The sequence below is a fragment of the Denticeps clupeoides genome, chromosome 4 (assembly GCF_900700375.1).
Source record: "Denticeps clupeoides chromosome 4, fDenClu1.1, whole genome shotgun sequence".
In the NCBI taxonomy this organism is placed as follows: Eukaryota; Metazoa; Chordata; class Actinopteri; order Clupeiformes; family Denticipitidae; genus Denticeps; species Denticeps clupeoides.
The window spans coordinates 13202974-13224024 of NC_041710.1; the positions used below are offsets into that span (position 1 = coordinate 13202974).

The 21051-nt window shown below is 40.5% G+C and overlaps 2 protein-coding genes across 3 annotated transcripts; one reads left to right on the forward strand and one right to left on the reverse strand.

Annotated features, from left to right (window-relative positions):
- Positions 1–1091: 1091 nt before the first annotated feature.
- sugp1 (SURP and G patch domain containing 1) lies at positions 1092–8651 on the reverse strand. The gene is made up of 14 exons (XM_028978381.1): positions 8556–8651; positions 7675–7843; positions 6944–7047; positions 6545–6796; positions 6229–6352; positions 5258–5355; positions 4764–4887; positions 3701–4038; positions 3492–3598; positions 2717–2894; positions 2471–2577; positions 2130–2275; positions 1843–1972; positions 1092–1519 (listed from the first exon to the last, which is right to left on the reverse strand). The coding sequence occupies exons 1-14, from the start codon at positions 8572–8574 to the stop codon at positions 1493–1495; spliced, it is 1923 nt and encodes a 640-aa protein (XP_028834214.1). The 5' UTR covers positions 8575–8651; the 3' UTR covers positions 1092–1492.
- Positions 8652–9149: 498 nt separating this feature from the next.
- rnf126 (ring finger protein 126) lies at positions 9150–19526 on the forward strand. 2 transcript variants are annotated; one of them, XM_028978392.1, is made up of 9 exons: positions 9150–9259; positions 10263–10321; positions 10676–10736; positions 10898–11136; positions 11288–11356; positions 11438–11507; positions 13580–13673; positions 18466–18581; positions 18729–19526. In XM_028978392.1, the coding sequence occupies exons 1-9, from the start codon at positions 9185–9187 to the stop codon at positions 18879–18881; spliced, it is 936 nt and encodes a 311-aa protein (XP_028834225.1). In that variant the 5' UTR covers positions 9150–9184; the 3' UTR covers positions 18882–19526. The 2 variants fall into 2 exon arrangements, with proteins under 2 accessions (XP_028834225.1, XP_028834226.1); XM_028978393.1 differs by having other exon boundaries at positions 10943–11136.
- Positions 19527–21051: the final 1525 nt, after the last annotated feature.

Genomic DNA, 21051 nt, shown 5'->3' on the forward strand with positions numbered 1-21051 from the left:
TGTGCGCCATACGCTGGCCCAACTTAAGCATCCAGCGCAGGATATATTTAACACGTGTAAACCCCGGGGAATGGCAGGCCCAGGCTCTGGTTACAGCAGCCCAGTCCCTCACTCATTAGGCTACTGAAGTGATAAACGTTGGATTACGACAAAGTTGGATTCACAAAAGTCCTGCTGGGCCAACTGCAATGTGTATTTGACACATTACTTTCCTGGGTTTAATGCTGTTAGGATACCCAGCCTTTTTTTTTTTTTTAAACTTACTTTAGTCCCCATGGGAGTCAGACTGCAGAGGAGATCAAACACACTGGGCTGAACGATGAGGACAGGACATCATTAAAATTCAGAACAATGTTGTCTTGCACCACATTCCCCAAAGCAGAGCTAAACTTCAGTGGGCATGCTGAATGAAAGTTTAGTTCAAAGCAGATTCCGCATTTACACTGTTCACAGACGCGATATTCACTATATACCAGCAATTCAGGTCCATGTGTCCATGTTAAAGCAAATTGATGTTAAGGTGTTGGTGTTCAAGGTTCCCTACCACAATCCATCCCTACATGCCAGCGTTACCCCATGCACAGTTCCAGTATAACTGCTCAAACATTTATTCTGACAATGATCAATCACTCAGACAGTTGTTCAATCCATCTATAGCCTATGGCACACAGCCATAAAAAAAGAAACATAGGTCACTTATTGTACAGCCTGTTCTGTCAAAAGCTCATCTGAACCGCTTGGTTGCACTTCATCTTATTTACACTTATAAAATTAGGTATTAAAACATCTTTAATAGATGTCAAAGAACATGGTACTTTTAAATCCCTGTAATAACTATGAATCTTTTATGTATGCAGAAAGCAGACAGCCCAACATCTAAAAGACAAAATCGACTGTGGATGTATGTAATCACAGTTACTGATCTTAGTTTCTGTACTCACAAAGCCAGTATAAGCAGCACTGAACTGGATACCAAAATATCATTCAGTGCAATCACTGCACCAATCGTGAATACATTAGGAGTAAATTTGACATTCCGTTTAGTTATTCATTGTTTATGGAGGAAACAAGTAAGTAGTGTGAGACAGGCATGGTATGAACGGGGTGTGTAATTTTTATTAAATGGTAAGTAACAGAGAGGCAGCGTTTTCAAATTAATCTTTCAAAAACTAGATTTCCTAGTTAAGCATTCAATGTGTGATTCAACTCATGAAGTATCATTACTGCTGATCCACTGGCAAGGAGCTTTAAAAAAACTGTATGTTACACATTTGTTTCAATCACACTTTTCCATTCTCATGTTTTTTGTGTTGTCTTCGCTGGATTCAGAACAGCTGTAGAGTATATTTCTAACCGAAACACTGAATGGAACTATGTGAAACACAGAACACTCACTCTCTCTCTCTCTCTCTCTCTCTCTCTCTCTCTCTCACACACACACACACACACACAAAGACATCAGAACAATAGTGTAAAACAACTAGTGCTCCCCTCAGTAGTATGGTCTCCTTGGATTATTCTGTAGAGAAGATGGGAGAGAAAGAAAGTGTCACTACAGAATTCAGATAACCAAATGTCACACTGGAATAATTAAACACAATTTTGTCAACCAGCAAGTTATAGTATAAAACTGGACTGTGGATGCAAATCATTAAAAGCTCACAAAAAGCCCATCAGATGACTCAGAAAGTGTTCCAGTGTCCTTGTCTGTCCCATGTATTTCCAGTAACCCTGAGCAAGACACTTAACCCTAAGTTGCTCCAGGGGGACTGTCCCTGTAACTACTGATTGTAAGTCGCTCTGGATAAGGGCGTCTGATAAATGCCGTAAAATTACATTTACCAGAGGGTTTGGTCGGAATCGATATGCCAGCATCATTCTCTTGCGGAACGCATCAAACTCGTCATCGTTTGATGTAAGTTCAGCTGGCCGTTCGATACCAAACCCTGCACCACCTACTGCTGTGGTACCTCTGTAGGAAACAAAGAAATGCACACATTCCCAATAAAAAAAACAATCCACTAATAAACCATTCTTAACGCAGACTAATAAACCAGTGAGAATTGTGCATGAAGGACACTGATTTGACAGAAAGACACACTGCTAGCTAGATCTGGGTGTGGGCCCACCTGTTGACTGGGTTCTTGATGCCCTGGCTATCAGACCCCAGTCCATCCCCTTCCTTCCAACCCATTTTCATCAGCATCTGAAAGCCAATGTTCTCTACCGTCAATTTGAACTCCTTGTACTCTGAATAATCTGGGTCACGCCCTTCCTGTAAAGAAAAAAAAAAGCACAGTCAATAAACCAAAATGTTCAAAACATGTTTACCGGGAAGCAAAAATGATCTAATTTATGCAAATAAGACTGTCAAAGTAATTGTGATCTAGAGGCAAGTATTTTATTCACCAACAGAACAATAAACAAAACATTTATGTAAAATATCTGTGCATTTTCAACTTTCTCTTACTTTGAGAGCCTTAAATGTCTCCATAAATTTCTCTAGCTCGTCAGGGGGCAAAAAGTCACCAATAAAATGCTTTCCTTTGCCCATATCTGTCAGTTGCTCTGCCCACTCTATGGAGAGACAAAAAATGACAAAAATTTAAAAAAAAATCTTTGGGGCAGGATTACGAAAAACACACTCAAACAGATTTTATTGATGCCGTTTAACTATAGTCCCTTGGAACAAGGTAGATCCCCCCAGTGTTGTTACCTCGAGTTTTCTCCATCTCCATTTTGCGCAGTTGGTGTTCCCAGGTTCCATCATCATTGTCCACCTCCTCATCACTATCATACTCATGCTGGTGGTCTTGTACAGCCTTCTCCCACAACAACTGCATCTCCTGCATGGCCTGCTTGTGTTTCATGATCATGTCAAACATCTCCTGCATCTAAGAATTGTGAAAATACAGAGTAGTTCTTGTGAGAATAGTACACATCACACGAATACACCTTACATACACTGAATGGCCAGACATATTCACAAGCTGTGACATGGCCATTTCATAAAATGCAATAGTCCAAAAGTTTGGAATGAGATTTGAGACCAGGGTGAATGTGCTGCAGGCAGAAACAGTTCAAATGGAACAATGGTCACACAAATCTGAAATTTGGACCAAAAAGTGCCAAAGACTTTTGCACTGCTTAGTGCAGTCAGGTATTCTGAGCTGTTTTTGTGAGTTAAAAATTAACTGTTATCATTATGCCATCATTACAGGTCCTTTAAATTTGTGTGCTAAACTGATAACAAACCCACTGGATAAACATGTATAAGGGCTAATCCCTAACATAGCTTTGATCCATCAAAGTTTGGCTAAAGATTTACGCAACAAACAAGGCCGCTGTCTTTGAAGGCTTTTATTTCATTACTTTTTCAGTCTTTGTGCCCAATAGCCTTGGCATTAATTTTGTGAATATGTGCGTTTAGTCCACTTCGATTAGTTCTGTGGGTTATCAGAAGAACATGGTTTTCTCTGGTCTTTCAGTACCTCTTGCTGTTCCTTTAACTGCTTCTTCTGCTCATCTGAGAGTTCAGTCACTCCTACCAGTCCCACTGGTTTTCCCTTCATATAGCCCAGACCCCGCAGCTCCTGATCTGCAGAGAATATGTTTACACGCACAAATCCGAGAGATTACATTTTGTTTCATTGTAACTGTGTAGGGGATGAGCACAGAGTGTGTGCAATAACCATGTTACCGGAAAGTGACTGCAATTCTGGCTGAGGTTCTGTCACCATGGGAGCAACGACCGGAGGGATGGGCAGCTCTACCTTGTCATCCTCAGCTCCCCAACGACTCTTCCTCTTACGTTTGATGGACTGAGGTGCTGTGGTGCCCTGTCCCTGGACAGAAACATGTTGAATGTGGGCCACTGGAGGCGGTGGAGGTGACCCCAACGGAGGGGCAAAGCGTTTAGGGGCTGTCGGGTGTTGCTCATCCTGCATCACACAACCAGAGGCTTCTTTGGCCTGCCGGTACTCCTCCACCTTCTGCTTGTAGAAGCGATGAGCTGGACTTTCGTGCTCATACAAAAAACTGTACAGAAAGAAGAATGTCTGGATTTAAATATGAACAAAATTGACATTCAGAAATAACATGCAGAGACGCACATCAGACATCAAATATTAATTTGTGGTATGTTAGCAGGCTAAATATTTTTGGGTGGCGGTCCACTCCTTAAAAGCGCCGGCAACATCTGAATACATTTTATACTTCATGCTGCTTTCAGAAGGATCCCACACCCAAACATCTTGCCTGCAGTGGTTACCCCTCACATGCCCTGTTCTCCCTCCTACCGTCTGGCAGACAGTTCCCGAAGCATCAGAACTGTAACTGCCAGACACTTCAAGAGCTTCTTCCCACAAGCAGTCAAGAGCTCTCAATGCACTGCAATCACCAAAAACTCAACAACAATACACTTCCAGCCTTATGCACCTGATCTTTGCACATTTCAACTCATTTTGACATCTCTGCTCTTTTTGTGTCCTGTTTGAAATAACTTATCCACTCACAAGCATCCTATATGATGTTGTCCAGTTATGTCCTGTTCGACCTGTTCATTGTACAGAAAAGTTTTACTCTTCTCTTATAGAGATACTGTACAGTATTTAACTTTTCTTTTTTGGTTAGTATAGTTTAGTATGTATATACATATATATATTTTTCTATTATGATTGCACTATAGGGGGGTCTGTGTGAAACATTTTTCTAAATGCACAAATTGTATCATCCAAATGATGAAACACACACTATGTTCTCACCTAAAGGCAGGGTTGTCCCGATTCTGCTGGGCAGCAATGGCTTCTACCTCTGGGCCACCATCAGCCACAAACTTGGCCAGCTTCTCGGCCACTTTCTGCGTGTCCTCGTCCACTGGGGAGGAGACTTTAAGCAGCCTATCAGTACTGAGGCTCAACTCACACTACCTAGCCACTTATGAGTCTACAGCCAGGGGATGATAAAAGAGGAGTAAACAAGGGGAGACATGGTAACAGGAAAGTAATGTTTTCCCTAGTAACAGGGTGTTGAGCTTTACATAATCATGGGGACATTCAAAAATACAACGTGCTTCATATTATTTGCTAAGTAAAAATGTTTAAATTGCGCCAACATTGAAGACAAAGGTAAACTAAAATAATGAATCTCCAATTTGGCACCTTATCGGTGCCAAATAAGTTCGGTGAGTGGGACGCAGTGTGAGAAGAACAGAAAATAATTCACACGTTGGTGCTCGTGTCACCGAGGGTCAACATACCATGTGAAGGTGCATCAAGCTTAGGATTGTTCCTTCTTATGTCAGCCACTCTCTTTCTGTAGTACAGATATTCTCTGCTGTTTTTATCATACAGGAATCTGTGGGTGAAAAAACATTCATATACTATATAAGACTATTATAAGCAAGACTGCTTCAACAAGAATAAAAAGGCAAGACCAGTGAACATCAGTAATTTGTGGCTGGGTGCCTCCAGGTATGTAACTGCGTAATTCCTTGTGCAGGTCAACGCCCAGGCATAAGAACATCAGTTGTTACAATCAAATGGGTGCGAGAAGCCTTGAAACTGAGGGAAACAAATGAAACCCACAACTTGATTTCCCAGATAAGTAAATACATACTGCTGCAGGCAATCACACGGGGGGCAAAGCAGACTAGAAGATCCCAGTTTCAATGGAAACGTGATAGACTGAATATAATTAATCAATAATTGTGCCAAATACTTGAAAATCTAATTTCCTGTTTAGTAACTTGGTCATCAAAACTACTACTGGAGAGGATATAGTAACATGTCCAGACCTCAGGCTAAAAAACTTTTAAGTATGCTGGGTAATGTCCAAAAAATGCCTTGAGTGGTTAAACACTCAACTGAGTGGGGACTGGAGTTACCAAATGAAATTTAGATGTGTTAAAGTACTACTGAGAAATGCCTCACTTCCTACAGATCCTCTGTGCCAATCACGGTAAATGTTAGACTGTCCAAGCAGCAACAAAAAGAGGTGCAGAATTCAATAGGATTTCAAAAATATCTAAGATCAAACACACACTTAAAATGTCTGACAGGTATGAAACCACACAGATCCATGCAGTTCTAGGATCTGTACTAAATCCCAAAAGAAGAAAATGAATTTGAAAAGGTTGAAACACTGAGAAAATAACCATGCAGTTGAGTGGGGAAACCACAATGCCACATTTTAATTGTATACTGGACTCAATAACTTCTAAGAACTTACGAAAACAAAGGATTGTCTTTGTAGTCCTCCATGGCTTTCTTTTCCAGCTCAGGGCCACTCTCGGCCACAAAGGTGGCCATCTTGTCCAGTATGAGTCGTTGATCTTCATCCTCTGGGGGGGAAACTTTAAGCAGGCTATAAGTACCCCAACATCGCTCCATTATTGCTCCAACAGTACTCAGCCAAGTACCTTTGAATTCTAAAATGGTCCAAAAAGACCCCACAACGCAAGGCCCCTTTCTCCTCAGAAGTAAGATTAGGGTGGTTTACCCCACATCTTTCTATTTACCAGCCCAAGCCAAAGGGAGTGGGTTACCTTTGACTCCCAGGAAGTAGGAATCGTCGGTTTCTTCCTCATCCTCTTCAGGGGAGCTGAAGATGCTTAGCCTAGAGGAACGCAGGGGGGTCTTCTTTGCCTGGGAAAAGCTCTTAAATTGGCTGACCATGCTACCGATACCCAGGCCTGGGCGCTTCCCAATCAAAATGCCCTTTTTCTGGGCATTTATTCCACCCAAGGAGCTGTTGTGAACTGAGGCATTTGTAGGGCTCTTGGTATTACTGCTTGAGCCTGGACCAAAAAGAAATATTTCAGGAGATAAGTTCTAGAATGCTAGTGGAGTAGAGCAAAATGAACTCAAAACATATGAGGTTTTACAAATCCTCGCCCTTAATAAAGAGGCTTGACAGTGTGAGGTGTGGGACATGACGTCGATACCTGATTCATTGCTTGATTTTTCCTTTTGCATCTTGAGAAACTGCTGTAAAAAGCTGCCATCATTCACAAATTTATTTGAAGTTGGCCCTTCTGAATTCAAATCACTACAGAGAATAAATAAAGAAGGTAGACCATCAGATCGTGCAGAAGGGTTGGAAGACAAAACATCACACAAAACCATAAAGCTCACATTCCATAATTTTTTTTTCTTGCTGTTGCTAGGCACACACATCCTATTTGTTGTTACGGGATATGCTTACTTTTGAAGAGTATTTATTGTAAATTTAGAAATTTAATTTAACAGTAGAGTATGAGATCACATTTATAAAAGTAATGTCACTATAATTAATATCGACAGAATTTTGTTTCATTCCTTATGCATTCCTTCATGCATGTTTTCTACCATTTTTATGATCACCCATTTGATTAGAATGGGCAATGTTGTTATTTAGAAAAATAACTACATTACAAAGATTTACAATGGGTAAGGAATTGTGATGTTATGTAACCACCATTGCATGAGTGCTGTAGTACTGGCAAGAAAAGCATCCAGAGAAGTCAGAGTCATCCAGACACTTTCACACACTGCAGTCTATTCCTGGCTCACTGCATGATTTCTATGTGAATCACACTGGTTGATGTGCAGTAATATTTCTGTTTGCATAATTTTTTTTCCTGTTATGATATACTGTACAGTGCCAACGATTTGCTGAAAAATACAAGTAACTGACCTTGGAGGGGCAGATTTGCTGGGGCTTGGGAGGTTAATTTTTGCCTGCTCAGCCATCTTGGCCTCAATCTCACGCTTCTTCTGTGCTATCAGCTCCTCTTGTCGCATAATGTTCACACTCATTTTGTTCTTCTGGGCCGATTTAAGCCCTGACTTCCAGCCACCTCGTGCTGAGGAATAGTAATAGGAGAAGTTCTCATTAACATTCACATTACTAATGCAATAAATAAAGTGATTAATTGTCACGTGACACATCACAGCACCCAGTGCGCACAGTGAAATGTGCCATTATACCCCTCCTCTGAATGAGCAGTGGGCAGCCATGAAAGGCATCCGGGAAGCAGTGTGTGGGGTCGGTGCCTGGCTTAAGGAGACCCCATAGTCGAAAGACCCCATAGTCGAAGTGATGTTAATGGGTCGTTTTATGTACTGTAAAGAGCTCCCTATTGATCAGGCCTGTCTGTGCAAAGGACTTGAATATTAGATCTTGAATATTTCTGTGGGTATACTTTTCTTATATCAAAACAGTACAGCTCTTCGTTTATGTCAATACAATTTTACTCTGCAACACACACTGATGTCACACTCCCCAGACTACACTAAATATTTATATTGTTCAAACAAAGAAAGCATACAAAGTTATAAACGCTTGTTAGCAAATTTTATACGACAAATGTTTTAATTTAATCGTTTAAAGCGTAACACCGGGATTATAAAGATTGTAAATATCGGACAGCGTCACCGTCTTCTGGTAAAGAGAATTGAACATTCCTGACTGATGAAGGCTCACCTACTTACAGATACAATTAGACAGACAAATGATGCAGACCCGTATTAAGCTAGAATCGCATACTGATAAAAATTTCTAGTTAAATAATCTACCTGAATCGCTCGACTCCATCGTTCTGAACAGCTAAGCGTTACCTAAATGGAAAAAACAGCACACCTCCTGCCGACGTAATTCCTTTTCCTTTTCCGTCGCAGGCGGAAATTGCTCGTTCAAACTAATCTCAGATCAGTTGAGCTAATCACGTCCTAATGGTTAGTGATGGGGATTGAGTTGGCAGAGCTGATTCCAGATCAGTACAGAGGCTGATCCTGCATGGCTAGACTGCGGAACAGGTTTGCACGATTCGACCAGCAGATGGTGCTACATTTACAGTCTGTGTCTTTCACGTTCTCTTCTAATAAAAAACGACATTATTAATTAGAAATGTTGAGCTCAAATAGTTTAGTATGCATATTACATGAGTGTAATGTGTATTACAAATACTCCAATATGTATTGCCATATATACACATGTATGTATAAACATAGTTTATTCAAACTCGCACCTGCCAAAAATATATTATTTCTCATAATCCATATATGTGGCAAACGTTGGACAACAACATCCCGTCTGGAAAACTCCTTACAAAACGAACACAGCGCTTCGCGTTCTTTGTCTAGCACTTTTGTCCCTTCGCCCGAACCGTACTCGTCGTGTCTCGAGTCCCACAGTGAATCAGAAGATGGCGGAAGCTCCCCCGCGGCCCTGCCGGTTTTTCTGCCACCGGTGTTCAGAAGAAATTAGTCCACGCCTCCCGGTAAGAAACAACTCTGGGTGACTTCTTCTACAACGGAGCCGCCGTCGGAAAATGTATGCTAGGGGGACGTTTGCCTTCGTGCGACGCTGGCTTTGCTCCGCGCGTTTGCCAGGTAGCTAGCGCCGATGCTAATTCTGTAGCTGCTCTTGTCATCCGGCTAACAGTCAATCCGGAAAGGTGTACAGGCTGCTGCCATTACCCTATCTGGAACTTAATTTTCGGAATGGAAGCTGATGTTTATTTTTTTTAGCGGTAACCGACCTCCTCGCCCTACCCATAGACAAGGTGGACACCACTGCTGTATCAGATTCTTGTTAGGATTTTCCAACCGTCTCCAAATCAGCGTCTGTTTCGCTAGCCCGTTAGCTAGATACCTGAAACGTCACGCTGGTGATACACCCTAAATGAACACCGGCTGCTTAGGCTGTGAAATGTTTTGGGTGGGTCGTGGTGATGCAGCATTCTGAGCTGTCAAACCTTGAATTGGCCAGTAGTTATCATTCAGCGGTCGTGTTTGTGGAGTACTCATGCAGCGAACAGATCTTTAGATGCTGGTTACAGGTTCCACTTTCTCAGTGTCTTGTCTCTAGCTATCATCAGTGGGATTTTTTTTTTAACTGCGTAATGCTGTGAAACATAATTGAATAACACAGTGCGAAGTGCCGTAGCATATAGAGCTTTTGTAGTCCCCATTCATTAGTTTCAGCATTTTCTAACAATGCTGTCAGTTCCGTTACTGTATGGTTGTCTCTACGCTTGGTCATTGTTGAAGGCTCCAGAATGAACTGCTGCTGCATGGAGCCAATGCATAGCACCATGTGGTGTGGGTTGTGTAGAAGTTGTCTAGAAGGGCAATATATCTGCACAGGTTGTGGCTTAATGACCATGAACAGTTAGATTTTATTTTCATGCACAAAATTGATCATTTTAGGTTAGGTTGTCATTTAGAAAAGACTGTCCCCCCCCATTTTTTCATCCTGGACTTCCTATTATCTCCTTATAGGATTACACCTGTCCCCGGTGTGAATCAGGTTTCATTGAGGAATTGCCAGAGGTGTCAAGGTATTACACAAATCATGCCAATTGTGGTCTAGGAAATCTTTTAGTGGGAGTTCTGTCACTTTTTTTGCTCTAGACATATGAATATATTTTTAGCACTAATTGTCCAGTTACTGTTGGCCTCAAGTGTCATTTTATTTTGAGTGAGATCCTAAATATCAATAATAGTAGTAATAATTGTGACACTAATGCTCTCTAATGCAAATTAGAGAACACTGAAGTTTCTAGTGCAAAAAAAATGTGCAATCAAACCCCTTGATCCTTAATTGTTCTAATTAAGTTTTTCTAATTGTTGAGTTCTTTTGGATTGAATTAAAGGGGTAGTATTTGTTTACATCACATGACTATTCTGTCCAGTGCTGAAAATGGAACCAGTTCCTCAGCTTCCACAAATGACCAGAACCGTCCCTCTTTTGAGGTGAGCTCTTAATTTTTGAACTATTCAATAACGGACAGCCTTGACTTTGTTGCTTTAGGTATGTAGAATAATTTGAGACAGATTTTATACTCAATGTTTGTGTCAGAATAATAGGAGATAAAACTATGTTCATGTAAATATGTGCCCCTCTCTTTGATCAGAATGTGGAGCAGCACTTATTTACGTTCCCACATGGCTATGGACAGTTTGCCTTAGGCATTTTTGATGAGGGCTTCAACCTCCACACGGGAATGGCAGGAGAGGACAACCGTGATGCAGAGAACCGACGAGAAAGGGAGATGGCTTCCCGACAACGGTATGGTGCCAGGCAACCACGCGGGCGGCATGTCCCCCGCAGACAGGGATCACGTGGGCATGAGGGTGTTCCCACTTTAGAGGGGTGAGTGTTGCTCTATTCCGGGCATCCTCAAAAGTTTTTCATGTTGAAGTTCATATTCAGGTATTTTGTTCCAAATTAGCAACCATGTTGAAATGAACACTAGTTGCCATATTAAACTCTTGTTTTAATGTTTTGTGAAATCCCTCCACAGAATTATTCAACAGCTTGTCAATGGAATTATTGCACCAACAGCAATGCCAAACATTGGCATGGGACCATGGTATATACATATAAAGGCTCCTAACAGATTTTGATATGTCATTTATCATGCCCTGATGTGGATATTTTGTGGTAATTGTAGGGGCATGCTTCACTCTAATCCAATGGACTATGCATGGGGTGCTAATGGACTCGATGCAATTATCACACAAGTGAGTTCAATCATTTGATAAAACAGTGCTAATTTTTATTAAGTACTTCTAGAAATGGTGTCTGCCTGCGTTTCTAGAAGCATATGTATTATAGTTGGATCTCTGTATAGTGAGTGTGTATGATTTTTTTTTTTTTTTTTTTTTAAATACGAAATTGAAAGTTTTTCAGAGTTGTGATTTATATGATGATCTAAAGTGACCCACAAAGATTGCTCAAAGGAAACCAAAATTGCATGGCCAGACGTAGTTGTCAACTAATATTCCATAACACTAGATGGTATTTCAGTTGTAATTTGTAGTCTTTTGTTTCAGTTTGTGAGCAAACGTAACAGTATTGTTTGTATTTTCATCTTTTATATTAGCTCAGTTGCATTCTCACTTGTAGTTGTTCAGGGTTGCATTTGTTTGTCTGAAAGATTGTATTGACAACCATTTTTATTGCTGATATACCACAATACAGTGGGTATGGAAAGTATTCAGACCCCTTTAATTTTTTTGCTAAAATCATTTAAGTTTACACACTCATTCATTAATGTACACACAGCACCCCATGTTGAAAGAAAAACACAGAATTTCAGAAAAACTGAAATCACATGGTCCTAAGTATTCAAACCTTTTGCTCAGTATTTAGTAGAAGCTCCCCTTTGATCACCTTTTTAGAGTTTTGATACCGCTATGAGTTGTTCACACCTGAATTTGGGGATCCTCTGCCATTCTCTGCTGGTTGGATGGTAAACGTTGGTGGACAGACATTTTTTGGTTTCTCCAGAGATTCTCAGTTGGGTTTAAGTCAGGGCTCTGGCTGAGCCATTCAAGAACATTCACTGAGTTGTTGTGAAGTCACTCCTTTGTTATTTTAGCTGTGTGCTTAGAGTCATTGTCTCTTTGGAAAGTAAATCTTCAGCACAGTCTAAGGTCTTGAGCATTCTGGAGAAGGTTTTTGTCCTGGATATCCCTGTACTTGGCCGCATTAATCTGTCCCTTGATTGCAACCAGTTGTCCTGTCCCTGTCCCTGCAGCTGCAAAACACCCTCACAGCATGATGCTGACACCTCATGCTTCAGTGTTGGGACTGTATTGGACATGTGATGAGCAGTGCCTGGTTTTCTCCTCACATACCGCTTAAGGTCTCATCAGGTCTCATAAAACCAGAGAAAACATATCTCACCATTTTTTTATAATGCAAACTCCATGTGGGCTTTCGTGTCTTGCACTAAGGAGAGGCCTCTGCCTTAAAGCTGGTAGAAAGTGATTGTTGACTTTCTACAACTTTCTCCCTTCTCCCGACTGCATCTCTGGAGCTCAGCCACAGTGATCTTTGGGTTCTTCTTTACCTCTCATGCCAAGGCTCTTCTCCCCCGATAGCTCTAGGAAGGGTCCTGGTCGTCCCAAACGTTTTCACTTTAAGGATTATGGAGTCCACTGTGCTCTTATGAACCTTAAGTGCAGCAGCAATTTTTTTGTAATCATTGTCAGATCTGTGCCTTGCCACAATTCTTACTCTGAGCTCTTCAGGCAGTTCCTTTGACCTCATGGTTCTCATTTGCTCTGACCTGCATTGTGGGCTGTAAGGTTTTATATAGACGGGGTGTGGCTTTCCTAATCTAGTCCAATCAGTATAATCAAACACATCTGGATTAAAATGAAGGTGTAGAACCATCTGAAGGATGATCAGAAGAAATGGACAGCACTTGAGTTAAATTTAAAAATATAAGTGTCCCAGCAAAGTGTCTGAAATTAAGGCCATTTAATATTTAAGTTTTTATTTGTTAATAAATCTGCAAAAATGTCAATATGGGGTGCTGTGTGTACATTGAGGAAAATTAACTTAAATGATTTTAGCAATTGGTTGCAATGTAACAAAGAGTGAAAAATGTTAAGGGGGTCTGAATACTTTCCGGACCTACTGTGCATGTGTCTATCATGAAGACCAACCTGGAGAAATGCTACTTAGCCTAGTTGGTGCAGGAATGTAGGAAATGTCAGACTGGGGCAGTAGTTTGAAAATTGTACTTGTCGTGATTTGGCTTTAAATTGTCTTAACTGTATGTTAATGTTTATGTTCCCTGCAGTTATTAAATCAGTTTGAGAATACAGGCCCTCCACCTGCTGACAGGGATAAGATTAAGAGTCTCCCTACTGTCCAGATCACACAGGAACACATGGGTGAGTAAGTCAGTGCTACTGACTGATCTAAAAAAAATATCCACTGAAGAGCTAAACCACATCCAGAACTTCTTTTCTGTTCACTCAAATCTCACTATTGAAAGGAAACTGTTTCAGTTATTTAGTAACTTTTTTTTTGTGTGTGTGAAGAGAAAAGTTAGTCGTTCAACTAGGGCTGAACGACATATCGAAATCGAACCGAAATACCGACAATGTAATAAACACAATTTTATAAATCGCAAAGGCAGACTCTGGTCCATTGGTTAATGTCAGCGTTGCTGTGGGACGCGCAAACATGCTGGGTTGGTTGGAGACTGTCCGTGAGCGAGAAACTGGAGCGTTGTTGATCCCCCCTGGGTGTTGGGGTTGCAGGCAGAAGAGAGGGACAGGGACGCTGCCATGGTGCAAATACAGCCAAATGGGCAGAGCATGGGCAGATAATGCACTGTCAGTCTGAGGAGGCGAGCAGCACAGTAAGAACCACAAGCTGCCTGCTCCAACGCTTTGATTCCGTTGGTCGCGCGAAAATGCGGCACACCATGCAGCATTCAAAGTTCAAAGTGCAAGGCCGCCGAGTGGAAATACAGGATTTCAGAGCAAAGTGCTGCGCTTCCCGTGTCGCTACCCAATTTGGACCGGAAACCCGATTTACACTGCAAACCCTTCACAAATTTCACAGATTACAAGAGGTTCTGGTTGATGATGAACTGACTTTCAATGACTTTTCAGAATGCAGTAACACTTCAAATTGTAAAAACAAGAAGCTTTGAAGGCATTGAAGTTATTTCAACATGTTATGTTATTTCTTTATTGTTATTTGTATATTTTGGTAAATCTTTAATATTTGCAATTACTATGTAATTAAATAAAATCAGGAGCACTCGTGCATGGTCTAAATCAGGTATCCTGGTTGAATGTGGTGGAAAATTTGCAGCAGCCGTAGAGCAGCGTGGTGACCCAATTCAACACGGAAACAACGTATTTTTGCGCATGCGCAGTCCAAATCGTGTTTCCGGTCTAAATCGGGTAGCGACACCGTGTTCGGTCTAAAAACGGCTGTTGCCCCAAGGGCGCACATGTCACCCCCCATGTCCAGTCATGTTGCACTGATGTCCCTGTATGATAGACACTGATGCTCACCAATCAGATTTGTCACATGTTAAAGCCACAGCCACTTAAACACAAGCAAGGATGCTTGCTCTCAACTCGTGGTATGCTAGTTACAGCGCAGTTCATATTTCATAGTACGTTAATCATAGATAAAATACAGTCAACTGTTAGTGGTGTTATCACAAAGTGGAATCCGTGAATGCTAGTAGCACTGTCACTAACTTTCTGCAGAGGCTATAGCTTCAGAGCTATTATATTGGGCAAAGAACCGTCCCCACACACTGCTCCCCGGGCAACTTTCATGGCTGCCCACTACTCACCAAGGGTGATGGGTTAAATGCAGATGACACATTTCACTGTGTGCACCGTGTGCTGTGCTGCTGTGTATCACAATGACAGTCACTTCACTTTATTTCTTCACGTGGTCTTCTGATTAGCAGTACATAGATTAGCAGGGCAGTGCATAGAGAATGGGTGGAATGGGTTTCCATGGATATGGTCTTACAACATCCAAGCCTTACAACATCAAGTTTAATGCAAAGCATCAGATGAGGTGATTTAATTCATGTCGGAACATAACAGCAGAGTGAACATGTCGGAACATAACAGCAACTGGTAAACATCGGCCAGGTAATAATTAAGATACTTGGATTCAAACTGTTTAGTTGCCGGCAGGGATTTTGCTAAGCACTGATTCATTGCCCTCTGTTCACAATAGGGCTGCACGATATATCGGAAAATTATTGTTATTGCGATATTAGTATAGGCGATATCTGTATCGCAAAGAGTTGCGATAAATTAAATTTACGCTGTGTCCGAAATCTCATACTATATACTATTGTGACGAGCCGTCGCCGCGAGGTCAGGAAAGGAGAAATCGGCTCCATCATGAGAGTTTCAGAAAAACTCTTTTTTTAATGGAAGCCAGTAGGTGGCGCCAACAGCCAATACCTACACTGGATTCTACAAAAAGGGAGGCAGCTTTTCTTCTTCTACAGGCCTACACCTCGACTTCACGGTGTAAAGGACCGATACCACGGTCTAAGAAATGTCTCTGCAGCGTGTAAGGGGTTAATCACATCGAGTGCCCGGTGCAGCAAACTCTTGCAAGACGAGAGAAAATAAATGCTGTAAAATGATACATGCTGTAAATGTAAAATGTCCCGAGACAATCCACATGCTTCGAAAATAACACTGGCAATTATCGAGTATATTGCATGGAGTGACCAGCCACTCTCAGAGGTAGAAAATGTGGGATTCCTTCGTCTCCTCCATGTAGTATGCGATTTCGGATGCAGCATTACTTTGGTCAAATTTGAACACACAAATGCTTGGCACACAATCTGATGGGCCCTTACTATCTTTATACCCGACTCCCAAGTAGGTGATATAATGCAATTGGCTATACCGGGCCATGGAATGTTAATATACATTTTTCTTTATGTGGATGTTGGCAATATGTTAGTGTTTCCACTACATACCAATTTTTTTTAGGGCTGCAACTAACGAATATTTTAATAATCGATTAATCAGTCGACATTTTTAATTAATTGTAGAATCGGATAAAAAAAAACAAAAAAAAACAAGAAAAGCATTCTATTCCAACCCTTTATTCAAAAACAGAACCAAAATCTTTAGAAAGTGCACAAACATGTTGCTCCTTGAGCTGTTATAATAATAATAAAATAAAAATGGACTAACACAAAAAACATACACATGTATGCTTTACTTTTTTTTTAAAATAAAGTGCCACCTGAGCTGCCAGAACGATAAATAATTTATAAAAAAAATAAAGAACAATACAAATCAGAAAATTTAACAGGATTTGTTTGAATGTCAGAACTTGTTCTCTACACTACACTGCAGATGCACACACTCACAAACTCTCACACTGACACACACACACACTGCAAAAAATGCTTTTTCAACTTAGTTTTGTCGTGATTTCAGTCCACATCTCTAAAAAATCTTAAATGAAGATACATTACTAGACACATGAAATAGCATAAGAAATGATGTCTTGTTTTCTGATAAAACATCTCAGAATTAAGTGATTGTTTAAAACATGCAAAATTATCTGCCAATGGGGTAAGAAAACTAATCTTAATATAATCTCAAACAGAAGTTTTAAGCATCACTTAATTTTCTCATGCCATTTTTCTTGTCTAGTAATCTTGATTTAAGATTTTTTTTTTAGATATTTGGACTGAAAACGAGACAAAAGTACTAGGTAAGAAAAGCTTTTTTTGCAGTGTAGCTATACATGACAACAGATTGAAAAATGAATGGTCCAAAAAAAAGGCTAGTGAATAAAAACATGTCTTTAATCTTTTAATGCAAAGTAACTATAGCACCCCTGCTTTACTACTGTTATTAACGAGCTAACGCTAACTTGTCATGCCTGTCAAGCTGGACGACGGGTAAACATTTACATTTACAGCATTTATCAGACGCCCTTATCCAGAGCGACAATCAGTAGTTACAGGGACAGTTCCCCTGGAGCAACTTAGGGTTAAGTGTCTTGCTCAGGGACACAATAGGTGAGTCATCCACGCGGAGACGCAGAGAACAGTCCGAACGCTGTTTCATCCCCCCTCCACACCTGTAGGTGGCGCTGTAAGTCCCCGTCTAGTTCTCATTCCCGCGGCGAGTTAAATACCAGCACCAGGGACATTACGTTCCTCACTTCAAAATGGAACAAAAGTAGGATTCTGTAGCGACTTACCCTGCTGCTGAAATCCCTTCTTCCTCCTCAAACACTCCAACATGTTTGCGTTTCAGGTGCAGGATCATTGCCGCGGTGCTCCCGTGCCGTGCCATGTCGCTTTTGCATATTTTCGCCCAGATTTCTCTGCCTCCGCCATGTATCTTTCCTCTAACTTTTTTTTTTTTTTGTTGCTCCGTGTTGTCTATGAGGCGCCAAACTCTGCTAGTATCTGTGCGCGAGAGAGACCGAGTGTGTTCACTCCGCTCTGCGCTCAAATAAATTATTATTTTTTTTAATAATCAAACGTCTCCGCATCGCGCGACATAACGAATCGATTAGGAAATTCGTTGCCAACTCTTTTAGTAATCGATTTTTAGCGATTCAATCGATTCAACCTTGCATACGTGTGTGTGTGTGTGTGTGTGTGTGTGTGTGTGTGTATATATATATATATATCAACAGGCAAGGCAAGGAAATATTTGGTTTAAAAGATGCTCTTGTTTTAGGACACTCTTGATGAGTGTATGGTTACATGTAAATATAAAATAATCTTTGAAAGCAATTCATATTGTGTTGGCAGGTCTATGGTAACAGCAAAAAAAAATCATAATGTCATTCATAATGTTTTGAAGTCTAAATATTTGCAACTTCCTTGACATATTGTTTCTTTTTAGCCTGAATTAGATTTAATAAGATCAGACGAATATATATTACCTGTTTAATTTTAGTATGATCATTACATATATAAATGTTTTTTAAATAGATAATAATACTAATTTAAAAAGCATTTCTCTGGGGAAATGTTATATCGCAAGAAATATTGTTATCGCAATATTCAACAACAATATCGCATATTTTCCCAATATCGTGCAGCCCTAGTTCACAATACCAAGCATTTTAAAAAGTCTTATTGTAATTTTTTTTCACACCTGCATCAATAAGTAAAATTTAAGTACATTTTTCTGCTTTTATTAGGTGCTGGCTTGGAGTGTCCTGTGTGCAAAGAAGATTACAGTGAAGGGGAGAGTGTTCGGCAACTTCCATGCAATCATCTTTTTCACAATGATTGCATAGTGCCCTGGCTGGAACAGGTGAGTTAAATCAGTCTGTATCTCTTATTTTTAACTTTTTTCAATCATCCATATTCAAAAATTTATCAGGTTGTGATTTTATTGTTATGTGTATTTGAAATGTCTCCTGTTTACTTGATCTTAATCTTTACATTATCTCATTCTTAGCATGACACATGTCCAGTGTGCAGGAAAAGCCTGAGTGGTCAGAACACAGCCACAGATCCCCCAGGGTTATCAGGCACGAACTTCACTCCTTCCTCCTCCTCCTCCTCCTCCTCCAGCTCCCCCAGCAATGAGAACACTGCTAACAACTCATAAAACCTCCCTCCAGCCTCCACACAGACACACACTCAGAAACACATAAGCAAACACCCGTAAGTGGAGGCCTGGGCCCGTAGACATATTTTACCAGTCATGTGCCAACTGGAAATCCCACTGGCATGACCACGGACAAAGCAGGAGCCAATAAACAGTGAACACAGCCATGGACGACATTCGTTCATTTAAGTTTTCCACCATTTTTTTCCCTTTCTGTCACTTTGTCTCCTTCCATCCCATATTGATTTTATCATTGAACTCTGAGAGTCCTCATTCCTCAACTCCAAGTGGACCGGAGCATGCTACGCTCAGTTTAAAGCGAGGACAAATGTGAAGTGAAATGCAGCGTGTGAGCTGCAGAAGAGCCTCCACCCCCCCACAAGGGGGAGCTGTTGTGCTGGGGTTTGCGCCAGGAGACAGAAACGAACTGTGTTTTTCTTCTCTTACAAAAAGTGCGTGCACACGATTTAATAAAGAGGACAAAAAGTGTTTTTTAGGTTTTCATTCTTTCATTTGGGAAGAGATGTATGGGAACATGCACAAATCCATCTTTATTTATAAAAGAATATGGCTTCTGAGATTGATTCATTAAGTGTCTGTGTGAAAGGAGCTGAGATTGCATGTCATTAAATATTTATTTGACCAATTTTTTTATTCCTATTACTTAGAATTGAGTGATTGAAAAGTGGATGTTATTGATCGCATTGGTCAAGAGAAATCGCCTTGTAGATCAGGCTCACCAAATTTTTACTAGAAAACCAATAGAGTGCTTTCTTGTCATTTTGTTGGTGTGTTTCTAATAGCATTTTAAATATTCATTACTCTGAACAAAAATGTGTGCAAAATAAAACTATTCCATAAAATGTGGAATATAAGGCCAGTGGTTAAAACACTCGCATTTTGTCTTGAGGGTTAAAAGAGACCTCACCCAGAGTCTTAGAAATTAGAATCTTGCTTTCATGTTGCTTATTGGAGTGAAAGATGGACCTCTCTAGCACCTGCTATTTAGCATCAATGAATGAACAGCATTTCTCTAATGCAGAGATACCACACATTAGAAAAAACACTAACAAAATGTGAATGCTGGTTTAAAATGTGTATTTTTTAATGATCACTTTTTTTCTGGAGGCCAGCAGGTGTAAAAACATGCAAACAAGCTGCCTGCAAAGTTACATCAGAGGCTCTCTGTGTGAAATTTGGTCACTTTTACCTTCTTGCTCCCAGACTGATTTTTTTCCAGTTCTGTTTTTTTTTTTTTTTTTTTTTTTAACTTATTCAAAGTTGACATTCTGTTATGTAAATCAGAATAAAATGATTTTAAAAGTGTCCTGAGTGAGTAGGGCTGAATAGGATTGTCCAATTTCATACAGAAAATAAAACATTGGTTAAGATGGTTTTCCCAATGTTTTTTTCTTTTTAGCTAGTCTGTGGCCGAGAGAGATGCACATTCATGGGTATTCTCTTCCACATACTGGGTCAAATGGGGTGAAAATGTGCCCTGGAGTATATGTAGTCCTCATGGAGGGAATCCTTGCCAATGTGAAAGCACAATGTGTGCTTAGCCTGACACAGCATATAAATAGTCGCTGGCTCAAGCAAAAAGCCTGAGAATGACTCATTTAGGCCTGCAATCCACAAACAATGCAAACATGTGGCACCACTTATTAATTGCCCCACTGATTAAATAGATAATAAGTTCAGTTCACGGGGTATATTTCACATTAGGCTTAAATGAACCCTTAAAGTGCAAGAGTGCAAAACGATTAAAATGTGGTTGAACGGGGAGATCCCGGAGGTAAGAGCGGTTTTCTAATTGAAGTACAATGCAACACACTAAGCATGGGTCATATTCATTACTGATACTGGCATCTATGACATACTGTAAATCATCTGGGTCCTTTCATTCAAAGCTCGGTTTATAAAAACAAAACCAAGAGCATTTGTTTTTTTGGCCCAAAATAGTATGTTTTGACTGGCTTTGACAGGACCTTGCAGTTGACAACCCCAAAACTCAACTAAAGTAAAAACCTCCGTGAAGATAAAAAGTAAAGAAACTTGGGGAAGGAGTAAGTCAGAAAGGGATCTCCTTCCAGGTTTCAGTGAGCATGCAATAGGTAAGAGTAGGGATGGCGTTAAGTAGACCAACGTGGTGCACTGTGTTTGTCCACGA

Bases quoted from the DNA above. Each gene is read 5' to 3' on its own strand.
- sugp1 (XM_028978381.1), bottom strand. The intron at 6,797-6,943 runs GTATCGACGTCA...TTTTTGGTCCAG, and splicing joins AAAATCAAGCAATGAATCAG to GCTCAAGCAGTAATACCAAG. The intron at 4,888-5,257 runs GTATGTTGACCC...GGCTGCTTAAAG, and splicing joins GCTTGATGCACCTTCACATG to TCTCCTCCCCAGTGGACGAG.
- rnf126 (XM_028978392.1), top strand. From the start codon at position 9,185: ATGGCGGAAGCTCCCCCGCGGCCCTGCCGGTTTTTCTGCCACCGGTGT. The intron at 10,737-10,897 runs GTGAGCTCTTAA...CTCTTTGATCAG, and splicing joins AGAACCGTCCCTCTTTTGAG to AATGTGGAGCAGCACTTATT. The intron at 11,508-13,579 runs GTGAGTTCAATC...TGTTCCCTGCAG, and splicing joins TCGATGCAATTATCACACAA to TTATTAAATCAGTTTGAGAA.